The 13,525-nt window shown below is 38.4% G+C and overlaps 1 protein-coding gene across 1 annotated transcript in view; it reads left to right on the top strand.

The window, feature by feature from the left end:
• Cngb3 (cyclic nucleotide gated channel subunit beta 3) overlaps positions 1-13,525 on the top strand; it is a 129,480-nt gene that overhangs the window by 91,679 nt on the left and 24,276 nt on the right. Inside the window, exon 14 of the mRNA XM_075967652.1 lies at positions 7,244-7,327. Coding sequence (XP_075823767.1) covers positions 7,244-7,327 — 84 coding nt within the window. The remainder of the gene's footprint in view (positions 1-7,243; positions 7,328-13,525) is intronic.

Here is a 13,525-nt window from a genome sequence, read left to right as displayed (position 1 = left end):
ATGCCTTTCTTTTTTTTATGTAAAACATATATAAAGTAAAATGAACAAGTTCAGAGAACAATTAAATCACGGGTATGCTTTTTTCCACTGTTCCACTGGTCATCTTCTTTCTAACTAGTTGGTCAGCCCCCTAAGGACAGGATTGCATTGATTGATGTCAGTCTTACTCAGGACTCTGCCCTCCACAGCCAGTCAAGGACCCTCATACAGTGTCCTGTACATGCTCTTCCATACTGCATGATGGGTCAAGGCTTTCTTTTTTTTTGTTGTTGTTGTTATTTTTTTTGTTTTTTTTTTTTGTTTTTTTTTTAAATTTATTTATTTATTAAAGATTTCTGTCTCTTCCCCGCCACCGCCTCCCATTTCCTGATTGCTCGGGCTGGGGGGAGACTTAAATGCCTTTCATATTTAACTGCAACAGTAAGGATTTAGGAGAAGCGTCATGAAAGAGAGAGCATTAAAGTGATCCCTCCTCACCAATTCTCACACTTGGCCTTAGCGTATCAATCAGAGACATACTCACCTGTACTTTTCCAGGTCAGTACACACCTGGAATCCCAGCAGTTGGAAGGTAAAGGCAGAAGGATTGGGGGAGTTCAAAGCATGCCTCAGCTCCAGAGTGAGTTTGAGGGTGGCCCAGAATACACAAGATTCTGTCTCAAAAATAGATAGATGATAGATAGATAGATAGATAGATAGATAGATAGATAGATAGATAATAGCTAGGTAGATAGATAGATGATAGCTAGATGGCTAGATAGATAGATAGATAGATAGATAGATAGATAGATAGATAGATAGATAATAGCTAGGTAGATAGATAGATAGATAGATAGATAGATAGATAGATAGATAGATACCCAAAATGTTCTGCACTCTTTTCCTCTTAAAGCAGGTAGAAAAAAAAAATCTAACCGAAGTTTCTAAAACTTTGCTTCATCAATCCAGGTTAGTCAGTGAGGTTTGTTACTTTGACATGGTGCTACTGGTTTTGAAATAGCTTAATGATGAATTGTCACATTATTTTTCCCATTAAAATGGACCCTTGAAGATTCTTTATTTCAGGCCCAAGCATGATTATTAAGCTTATCAAGAGCTATTCATTTCCATTATATTGGGTAATAGTCCCCATTTCGTGATGAATTATAATCCCTATTTTGATTTTTAAATGTATATATTTTTATTAAATTAAGCAAGGTAAATCACACTTTGCTTTGGCCACTAAATTATTAGAAATGGAAGGAAATTTAATAAAAAGTTCCGCCATGCCACCTAGTGACTAGGATTAAAATCACATACCTTAAAAAAATAAATAATAAAATAAAAATAAAAAATAAGAGCCCTACCTTCCCACAGAGGGAAACTGGGAGACCTTGAAACACTAAACTTGAAACATGAATGTCTATTGCCTGCCAATCAAAGAAAACATAAAATGTCTGACATTTGCTACTCTGGAAAAACTGTAGATCCCATTCTGAACAGAGCACTTTACCGTGACCTGTGATTCACTTATGACTAATGGCCTCTGGAAAATCTGTGGCTTCCTCAGTAGGAAATATCAGGAGGAATCATTTGCGTGTGAGTGACAGTCACACCCAGAATAGAATGGGAAAGGTAAAGTGATGCCTCCACACTCAGATCGAAGCAGTGGCGGCCTATTCAGACATCCCATCATGCATCGCCTCACCAGGGCCTGAAATCAGGCTGCTACAGGAAACCCATGTACCATTGTCACCAACCTCGGTTTTACAGCAGGACTGTCAGTCATGAGGTGCTGTTTCTAGACTTTACTCAAAGCGTTTAAACAGTAAGCTCTTATATTAAACAAATCCCAGTCCTTCACATCCTGGTATCTAAGGCAGAAGCCCAGCAGTAGGGGGCACCTCCTGTAGCTGACTCATACTGTCTGCTCTTTAGGGTGCCCTAGGGTGAAGAGATTCTAAATAAATGTAAGATGATGTGTGAGTGAGTGAGTGAGTGTGTGTGTGTGTGTGTGTGTGTGTGTGTGTGTTGTGATGATCAGCTAATTTCAAACATATAATCCATATCAGTGTTTGACATTTAGGAAAGTATTATTATTACTGTTGCTGAGAAACAAAACTGACACACTCTCAGTGGAATATTCAGACTAGTAAAGTTGAGTTCTTGGCATGACCCTGCCTGATCCTAGAAGGATGAGTTAGCTTCACTTCTTATTTGGAACATGTAAAGTTCCTGGAAAAGCGTGTACCTATATTCCTAGAATTATTGAATTATTCACAGTTCTTAAAGGAAGCTGCTGGAGAAAGCTATTATTAGTGTTTGCAAACACTGAGTGTATGACTGGATCTGATAGGATTTAAGATTCAGTATTGATAAACTGTGAACTTGTGACTCACCTTTCTTTTTTCCAGGGAATGAAGTGTAAGATAAAACAACACATTTCTCTTTACAGTAAGCAAAACCAAGCTGGTAAAAGCCCTAGAGATCATTGCTTGTTCTTAGGAGTCACTTAAATTCAGAGTTAATTAGAAATCACTGATAATATTTTAAGGTCCATCTCAAAGAAAACACACAAAAGGGTGTGCGGTGCCTAGAAACAGAAAAGAATGAGCCCCACAGAACTAAAAATGTAGGGATTCTACAGATAAGTTTTATCAGCTTCCAAAAATTATGTTCCATATTTGTAGATGTTAAAAATGAGTTTCCTGGAACTGATACACAACAGTTAGGTTATACTTTGAATAAATATGGGATTTCCCACACCTCAGTTTACATTTCCAGAATCTTAACACTTATATTTAACACAGTTTTTAGGAAGCACTGAATTTCTCATTGTCTAAAACAAAATCATTTCCACCAGTTTTATTTCACACACCATCCCTTGTTCATTCTGTGTCTAGCATGTCCCAAGCTCTGGTGAGAAGAGAACAGATAGTCCAGGCCCATTGACCTTAGAGTGCTCAGGAGGTAATGCCTGCTGGGTGAGTGATACAAGAGGGAATAAAGAGGCCTCCTCAGCTTCCTAGCCTTTGCATAAAACACAAAATTGACTCTTAGCCCCACAGAGGAGTTGGAAGAGTTAAAAAGACAAACAAAGCAGTAAACTTTAATATAATTGTTAATATTAATACAACCATCATGTTAATGTTTCATCAGCATTCTATCCTCACAATATTGTAGAAAAGAAAAAAGTTCTGCATGTTTGGTGTTAATCTGTGCACTGTTAATCTGTGACTCAGATCCCACACACTGCTGGGGTGGGTTTGCTGATATCCTTGAGAGAGATGTCTCTCTGGGGTTTGAGTGTGAGCATATGGCTATCTAGCAGGCAGGTTAGTTCTGGTTAGTTCAGTTCCTCTGCTTTTTCCCATGAACAATGGCATATCGGACCCACATCCTATACTTGCTCATCACCAGTGGCCAGGTCAATGGAGAAAAGGTGCAAGTAGTCTTGGACTCTTCCCAGTAGGCATTGTTTGCCCTGTTTAACCAGTGCAGCCATGCTGGAAAACTTGTGGAATCACAAAAATGGGATATCAAATCTAAAAGCTCTGTATTAGGGTGACTGACATAGCAGCATCGTTCATGATCCCCAAATATTCATTGCTTTCTGGAGGTACTACAAGGAAATCTAGGAGCTTTTATTTACATGGCATGGCAAAAAATTCAAAGAGATGATAAAGGGGTCTGAAAGAACCTTCAGGGAAAGTTGGGATGCCTACACCCATCCCCTGAGTTACATGGAGTCTAAAATGTCAGCCATCCAGGGTCTACATCAGCCTTTTCTTGTCCTGACCAAAGAATAAGGCTTAAAAATAAAGTTACCACATGTATTTGTTAGGTTTTTGTCAAATTAGCTCAAGCTAGAGTCATCTGAGAAGAGGGAACCTCAATGAACAAATGCCTCCATTAGATGGGCATGTAGGAAAATCTATGGGAGATTTTCTTATCTAATGATTGATGTGAGGGAGTTCAGCCTACTTGGAGCAGTGGCAACTCTGGTATGGTGGTTTGAATAAGAATGGTCCCCATAGGCTCATATATTTGAAAGCTTAGTCATTAGGGAGCAGCGCTATTTGAAAGGATTAGGAGGTGTGGCCTACCGGAGGAAGTGTATCACTAGGAGTGGACTTTGAGGTCTCAAATGTCCATCCCAGGCTCATTGTCTCTCTCTTGGCTAGGGCATTAGGATGTAACTCTCAGCTACTTCTCCAGCACCATTCCTGTATGTGAGCTGCCATGCTTCTCACCATGATGATAATAAACTAATCTCTCAAACTGTCAGCAGGTGTCTCAATTAAATAATTTCTCTTAGAAAAGTAACTTGGTCATTGTATCTCTTCACAGTAATAGAATAGTGACTAAGACACCTACGCAGGTGGTCCTGGGTGGCATAAGAAAGCAAGCCTTGAGGAGTAAGTCAAGAAGCAATATTCCTCCATGATCTCTGCTTCATTTTCTGCCTCTGGTTCTTGCTCTACTTGAGCTCCTGACCTGGCTTCCCTCAGTGATGAACTGTGATTAGAACATGTAAGCCAAACAAACTCTCCTCCCTACCTTGCTTTTGCTAGTAGTTTTTATCAGAGCAATAGAAAGCAAAGTAGGACACGATGACATTCCTCAGCAGTGCAGTCAGATTCCATTTCCAAACCTGGGTTCAGTAGATGGCAGAAGAACCTTTTGTGATATTTACTGTCAGTTCCACTGAATGTTTGCCTTAGAGAGAGAGGCCTTACCCCAATTTACTGTTCAATAATGCACTGAAATAAGCCCATACATAAATCCACTGCAAGACAAATGGAAATTGTAAGGCATTAAATAAGTAAACAGTGCCCTGAACTACACAGAAGAAAAATCCTGCTATAAGAAAACAAGCTTTGTGATTTTCAAGGCCAAGGGAAGGATCCCCCTGGTCCTTCTGTCCTCTGTCCATTGAAATTGTCCTGGGGTTTCAGTGATGGCCCTTACAGCATTGGAAACACTTTGGTCTCTAAACTGAAGTTATCTATAAGTAAAAACAAGGATGAACAAACTGTCAGATGGCTGTTTTGACACCTGGAGAAGTAAATGTAAATGTCTTTAATATATTATGTATGTACTTATTATTTCAATGGAATTGTTGAAACTGTGGATAGCATTTTTTTTCAATCTGCTTTACAAATCTCTATGCAGTTGAAAATAGAGGAATGTATGCAGTTGGTCACTGTAATGAAAGACAGCTGACAAATGAATGGTTTACCTCATGACCCAGATATACCACTCTTACACATATACACATATACAAAATACTCTCCATCCTACCACAAGGACACTTGTTCAACCATGCTCACTGTAGCTTTATTCATAAGAGCCAGAAACTAAATAAGGACAACACCCACACAACTCATTGAACATGGAATAGTTGAGCTAGTACATAAATGGAGCCTTCATTCCAAGGTTCTAATCTCTTTGGTAGGGGAAGGCATTATATAAGTTACTGAAGGAGAAATGTGGACACCAACCCAGCCACAAAACCTTTGACCTACAACCTGTTCTCCCTCCAAAATATACTAGGGCAATGTTGGCACAGAACTTGTGTGAATAGCCAACCAATGTCCGATTTTACTTACAGCCCACCCCATAAGAAGAAGCCCATACCCAACACTGCTTGGGTAACAAGAATCAGAGACTAGATAGCTCAGAGACATAGGGTAAAACCAAACAAAACTTGACAAAAAAGAAAAAAAGATCAATAAAACAATTCCTAAAGATATTCTACTATATTTATAGATCAGTCTCTTATCCATTCATCATAAAAGAGGCTTCCTCCAGCAGCAGAGGGGAACAGATCTAGAGACCTCCAGCCAGACATTATGTGGATCAAGAGTGTAAAATAGAGGAGGTTTAAATAAAATCCCTCCCCTCAGAGTTCAGTGAATGGAGGGACTGGAAAGAGTCTAAGAGCCAGGAGAGATGGAAAACACCAGGAGAACAGGACCTCTTAATCAACTAAGCAAGACAAATATGAGCTCACAGAGACTCAAACAGCAAGTACATGGCTGTCAGGGATCTGCAACAGGTTCTCTGCATATATATTATAACTATTAGCTTAGTATTTTTGGTGGACTCCTGACTGTGAGAACAAGTGGTCTCTGACTGTTGTGCCTGTTCTTAGAACCCTTTTTCTCCTTTTGGGTTGCTGTGTCCAATTTCAATATGATAGTTTTTTTTTTCTTAACTTGCTGTATTTTGTTATCTCTAAGAAGCTTGTCCTTTTCTAATGAGAGACAGATAGGAGTGGATCTGGAGGAGAGATGTGGAGAGCTCCTGGGAGGAATAGAGGGGGGAAAACTAGTCAGAATATATTGTATGGCAAAAAATCTAAGAATCTATCTTCAATAAAAGAAAAAAGTCACACTCCATAGAGCGTATAGAGTTTAGTTCAGTGAGACAAGTAGATTGTCTCTATAGTTAGCCAATAAGCAAGAGGTCACTAAAAGGAGGCCATGTGAAACAGACAGTCCCAAACAAAACTTTACTATTAAAAATTTATTTATTTTGCTTTCAGACCAGTTTTCCCTCCCTCCTCTCTTCCCATTCCCTTCTTCTTCGCTTCTATCCCCAGTCTCAATCCATTGCTCGTCTGTTTCTATTTTGAAATGGACAGTCATCCCATGGGTATCAACAAAGTATAGCATACCAAGTTTCTGAAAGGTTAAGCTCCCTCCCTTGTATTTAGACTGGGCAAGGCAACCCAGTGTGAGGAATAGGTTCCCAAGAGCCAGTCAAAGCATTAGGGACAGTCCTTCTCCCATTGTTATGAGCCTCACAAATATACCAAGCTATACAATTGTCACATATATGTAGAGGGCTTTGGTTAGTCTTATGAAGGCTCCCTTGTTCCGACCAATACTTTAAGTGTGACAGATACTGCTTTCATAAGTATCTTCCCATCTTTAAGAAGATCATTATGTTGGAGAAGAAAGACATATACATAGCTTAAAGAGTTAAATAATATCAAAAATTTTAGTAATGTTGTTTTACAAAAGAAAGCTGTTTAGCAAATAGTGTGAGTTATGGTAATATTTCTTTATCAAGTTATAATCTCTTGATATTGGTATCTTTTCTCTATAGAGTTTAGATAAAGGCAAGTCCATATATATTGTAAGTTAGCATTGGCGAGGAAGATGGATGACTATTAACTATTTACATTTTATTTTTACAATAACTTGGGATGTTTGCTTTTGGCCATGTCTGTAAAATTATTGTTCTCCTTATATAGGGCTGTGACACGCAGATGATTTATGACCTACTGCTAAGATTGAAATCCACTATTTACTTACCTGGTGACTTTGTGTGTAAAAAGGTGAGTGCATACTATTTTCAAGTGCACAGTTAATAAGACATTGGATGAATTTGGACATAGGTCAATAATGTATTTGAAATAAAATCTGTGCAGAGTAACTTCCATATTATAAAACACTAGACCATATATTTAATTCTGCAAAGCAGCAATAAATTCTTGGAGTTCAAAATAGAACAAAATAATATAGATTCCATTGTATATGTCATAGAATAGACATGTAGGTAGTCTGAAAAGATATTTGTATAAATGTAAATTATCAGAAACAATATGCCATCAAATTTGAACATTTTAAATGAAGGACAAACTATAGAAGTGATAGGTGCTTTTCCTTTTTCTGCATCATCAGCAAGCTATCTGTTATTTCACACAATTAGTAGATAATCAATGCCATTTTTAAATCTTTATTGTGAATTTTATGACTACAAAAGTATCATATGTCTATTATTTCTTAAATAGAAAATATAAACCACAATCATGAAATTCTATCATGAAGAAATAATAACTGTTCATATATTGTGTCTGTCTTTTTACACAGATTGATAGGTCTCATTATGTTGCCCTGGGTGGCTTGGAATCCACTATATAGGCCAGTCTACTCATAGAGAGCTGCCTATCTCTGCCTCTCAAGCATTGGAATTAAAGGTGTACATCACCACACCAGTCTCTGATCAATATCTTAAAAAATAATTAAGAACATGTCTATAATCACAGCACTCAGGAAAGGATGAGGCAAGAGTATCACAAGGTCAGAGTCAATAGGAGCAACACAGGGAGTTCTGAGTCATCATTTCTAAGCCATCCTCATTTACAGAGCAAGTTCTTTTCCAAAAACAAGAGACAATGAGATCCTGAATTTTGTATCTAAAGAAACTAACTCAATGATGAAGCAAACAATCAAAATCTAAAATAAAACATAAAAGTATGTGTACATGTAACATTAAAGTAGAAGTAAAATGTGTAGGAGGACAAAGGAGACTAATAGGAGATACAAAAGAAAGGGAAGGTATAGTGTGATATATATGTTCAACATGGTATATATACTTGTATAAAAATTTAAAAACAAATAAGATATCAAAATAAATGAAAGTGAACGATACAAAAAATTGGAGTTGACCTCAGACCTTGGAGAATTTACAAGTAAGTGTAGATGAAAAGCACTTACTCCATTCCAAAATAGTGTAGAATAAATGCCAGGTTATAGGACAAAAGCAAGGGCAGCTGCTGGAAGACTTCTGAAGAAGAAGCCTGTAATAAGTTTTGGAAATAAACTTAAGTGAATCCAGTTAAGTATGGAAAAGAACTGGCTGGGCCAAGGAAGAGAGGAAGGGATTTGTGGCTGCAGGAAGAATGTAGAGAACTACAGTAAGACGTGTGTTAAAGCCATTTAAATTATGTATTCCACAAACAGTAATCCAGTTGTTTTGTTTGTTTGTTTGTTTGTTTGGGGGAAGGTTGTCATTGTCTTGTTTATCTGTTTGTGGTTGGGGGAGGTTATTGTTATTGTTTTGTTTATTTATTTGTTTATTAAAACAGGGTTTCTCTATGTAGCCATGGCTGTCCTAAAATTCACTCTGTAGACCAGGCTGACTACAAACCCACAGACCCACCTGTCTCTGCCTCCCAAGTGCTGGGATTAAAGTGTATACCACCACTTCCCAGCTGCAATAAACAGTTTTTAATATTCTGGAACAGGTGCTATAATGGGTAATGAGCAAAAAACAACCAAAGTCCTTCAGAGGTTTACAGTCTAGACTAAAGTGTTCAAATCACAGTATGTCAGCATCATATGAACTAAAGAGTCTGAGTTTCACACATAAACATTCAGCTGGTCCTGATGAGTCCCCCATTAGTCTAAAAAATTTCCAACTAGTTCCAAAATATGACCATTAGAAAGATTGACTTGAAGGAAGAGAAAGGAAACAAAAAATTAAATTAATTTAAATCAAAACTGTAAAGTGTGTTCTTATATAAAGAGAAACAGAAGTTGTTAGAGGAAGGCAGAATACTGAAGGCACTTATTTATATTGGAAGTGGGTAGAAAGAAGTTGTCAGTTTGTCAGCTGTGACCTTTGTAAAGCCTAGAGATAAATAGTCCTTTAGTAAAGAAGAAGAAGAAGAAGAAGAAGAAGAAGAAGAAGAAGAAGAAGAAGAAGAAGAAGAAGAAGAAGGAGGAGGAGGAGGAGGAGGAGGAGGAGGAGGAGGAGGAGGAGGAGGAGGAGGAGGAGGAGGAGGAGGAAATAGATGGGCTAATATTTTTTATGAGAAGTTGCAGCAATGATCTGAGAGGCAAGACAGAGCCTGTCATATTCAAGTAATGGAAGCAAATAAGGGACTAGAATAGTGGGAAAAGACAAAATCAAATGAGGTGTGAAATATTTCAAAAACATCAGATGCAGACACCAGCTTATAGGTGGAATCAATCAGATGAAAGAAGATGAAATTGAAGGTGAATGTTTGGCAACTGGAATATAATGCAAGCTGGCTTTATGAGGTCAAGACATGGTATGAGATGAGAAAGAAGGCTGAGGATGTGACTGGGAAGGCACCAATATTATTAAGGAGACCAATGAAGAGGAATGAGAAAGGGTGACTGAGAAGGAGCTGTCAATGATAACAGGAAGGAAGGAGAGATTCTGGCACACTGGAAACCAAGCATATACAACTCATATAAACTCATCCAGGTAGAATACAGAGTGACTGTAAGTGAAATGAAATCAAGTTCATTAAAATGGGAGAGAGGAAAAAAAACATAAGAAAGAAACAAGGGGGCGGACGGAACCCGGACGCGGAGGCGACGGAACCCGGACGTGGAGGCGGACAGAGGACGCCCCCCGCAGCTGTTGGGGACCGGCTGGGACCCAAGCGGCAGCAGAGGACATAGGCCGCAGGCGGCGGGAACCGTCGTGGCAGCAGATGCAGATCTGCTCCACTACAATTAAATCAAAGAGGTAGGCCTTTGGTTGGCGAGGTCCCTGGCAAAGGAGGAGCCAGGCCCTATTCCTGAAGACCCTTCTGAGGGGTGAGAAGGACCTTGCCCCCCCCAGCAGGAACCAGGAAACAGAGCGAGGGCATTTTGTAAGAGAAGCCCCTGGCCAGCAGGGAAACCTAAACCAGCTTTAAAAGACCCACTAGATAGCATCAATAGGAGGAGATGGGCAGGTGCCAAGGCAAGAATTCACCCTATAATCTGAAAAACAGCATGAAAACACCAGAACCCAATGATCTTACAACAGAAGGTCTTCAACACCCTAACACAGAAGAAGTGGAAAACATTGACTTTATGAAAGCAATAGAGTCCCTTAAACAACATGTGAAAAATGCCCTTATAGAAATGGATGAGAAGTATAACCAAAAGTTAGAAGAAATGAGTAAATAAATATATAATACCCTGGGAAACCAAGAAAGAACGATCAAACAGGTAATGGAAACAGTTCAAGAATTGAAAACTGAAATGGAAGCAAGGAAGAAAACACGAACTGAGGACCAGCTAGACATGAAAAATCTAGGTCAACGAGCAGAGCCTACAGAAACAAGTATAATCAATAGAATACAAGAAATAGAAGAAAGAATCTCAGATTCTGAGGACACCATAGAGAAAATAAATGCACTGATCAAAGAAAACTGCAAAGCCAACAAATTCTCATCACAAAACATTCAGGAATTATGGGACACAATAAAAAGACCAAACCTAAGAATAATAGGAATAGAAGAAGGAGAAGAGTCACAGCTCAAAGGCCCAGAAAATATTTTTAACAAAATTATGGAAGAAAACTTTCCCAACATAAAAAAAGATATTCCTTTGAATATTCAAGAAGCATACAGAACACCAAAGAGACTGAATCAAAGAAAAACATCCCCTCGCCATATAATAATCAAAACACAAAATATACAGGTTAAAGAAAGAATATTAAGAGCTGCAAAGGAAAAAGGCCAAGTAACTTATAAAGGTAAACCGATCAGACTTACACCTGATTTCTCTATGGAAACAATGAAAGCCAGAAGGTCCTGGATAGAAGTACTGCAGAAGCTAAGAGACCATGGATGCAAGCCCAGACTACTATACCCAGCCAAGCTTTCGTTCACTATAAATGGAGAAAACAAGACATTCCAGGATAAGAACAAATTTAAACAATACGTAGCCACGAATCCAGCCCTACAGAAAGTAATAGAAGGAAAATCGCAACCCAAGGAATCCAACATTGCCAACACTGCCTACAATAACTGAGGCATCTAGCGGCCCTTCACTAGCACAACTCAAAGAAGGGAGAAACACAAATTCTACTTCAAAAGCAATAAGAATATCCGGAGTAAACAACCACTGGTCATTAATATCACTTAATATTAATGGTCTCAATTCACCTATAAAAAGGCACAGGCTATGAGATTGGATACGAAAACAGGATCCAACATTCTGCTGTTTGCAAGAAACTCATCTCAACCACAAAGACAGGCATCTACTCAGAGTAAAGGGTTGGGAAAAGGTCTTTCAAGCAAATGGTCCTAACAAAAAAGCAGGTGTGGCCATATTAATTTCTAACAAAACTGACTTCCTACTAAAACCAATCAGAAGAGATCGAGATGGACACTGTATACTCATAACAGGAACAATTCGACAGGATGACGTCTCAATCCTGAATATCTACGCCCCTAATATAAAAGCACCCACTATGTAAAAGAAATATTACTAAAACTCAAGGCAGACATCAAACCACACACACTAGTAGTAGGAGACTTCAATACACCTCTCTCAGCAATGGACAGGTCAATCAGACAGAAACCTAATAGAGAATTAAGAGAACTACTGGAGGTAATGAAGCAAATGGACTTAACAGACATCTATAGAACATTCCACCCAAATAGGAAAGAATATACCTTCTTCTCTGCAGCTCATGGAACCTTCTCGAAAATTGACCACATACTCGGAAACAAAGGAAACCTCCACAGATACAAAAAAATATCAGTGTCCAACTGTGTCTTATCAGATCACCACGGATTAAAGTTAGAAGGCAACATCCACACTACCCCCAGAAAACCGACAAACTCATGGAAACTGAACAGTCAACTACTGAACCACACCTGGGTCAAGGAAGAAATCAAGAAAGAAATTGACGTCTTCCTTGAATTTAATGAAAATAAAGGGACAACGTACTCAAACCTATGGGACACTATGAAAGCAGTGCTAAGAGGAAAGTTCATAGCACTAAGTGCCCACTTAAAGAAAACGGAGAAAGCATACATCGGAGACTTAACAGCACACCTGAAAGCTTTAGAAAAAAAGAAGCAGACGCGCCCAGGAGGAGTAGAAGACTGGAAATAATCAAACTGAGGGCTGAAATCAACAAAATAGAAACACAGAAAATAGTCCAAAGAATCAATGAAACAAAAAGTTGGTTCTTGGAGAAAATCAACAAGATCAACAAACCCCTATCCAAACTAATTAAACGACAGAGAGAGAACACGCAAATAAATAAGATCAGAAATGAAAAGGGGGACATAACCACAGACACAGAGGAAATTCAGAGACTCATTAGATCTTACTACAAAAGTCTGTATGCCACAAAACTAGAACATGCAAAAGAAATGGACATTTTTTTTAGATAAGTACCATATACCAAAGCTAAACCAAGACCAGGTGAATGATCTAAATAGACCTGTTAGTCGTGAAGAACTAGAAACTGTTATCAAAAATATCCCTTCCAAAAAAAGCCCAGGACCAGATGGTTTCAATGCAGAATTCTACCAGAACTTCCAAGAAGACCTAATACCTATACTCCTTAATGTATTCCACAATATAGAAACAGAAGAGTCATTGCCAAATTCCTTTTATGAAGCTACAGTTACCCTGATACCAAAACCACACAAAGACCCAACCAAGAAAGAGAATTACAGGCCTATCTCACTCATGAATATCGACGCAAAAATTCTCAATAAAATACTGGCAAACCGAATCGAAGAACACATTAGAAAAATTATCCATCATGATCAAGTAGGCTTCATCCCAGAGATGCAGGGCTGGTTCAACATACGAAAATCTATCAATGTAATCCATCATATAAATAAACTGAAAGAAAAAAACCATATGATCATTTCATTAGATGCTGAAAAAGCATTTGTCAAAATTCAACCCATCTTTATGACAAAGGTCTTGGAGAGATTAGGGATACAAGGATCATACCTAAATATAACAAAAGCTATTTA

This window comes from Microtus pennsylvanicus, chromosome 3 (assembly GCF_037038515.1).
Source record: "Microtus pennsylvanicus isolate mMicPen1 chromosome 3, mMicPen1.hap1, whole genome shotgun sequence".
Taxonomy (NCBI): domain Eukaryota; kingdom Metazoa; phylum Chordata; class Mammalia; order Rodentia; family Cricetidae; genus Microtus; species Microtus pennsylvanicus.
This window is presented reverse-complemented; position numbering and strand designations above follow the sequence as displayed.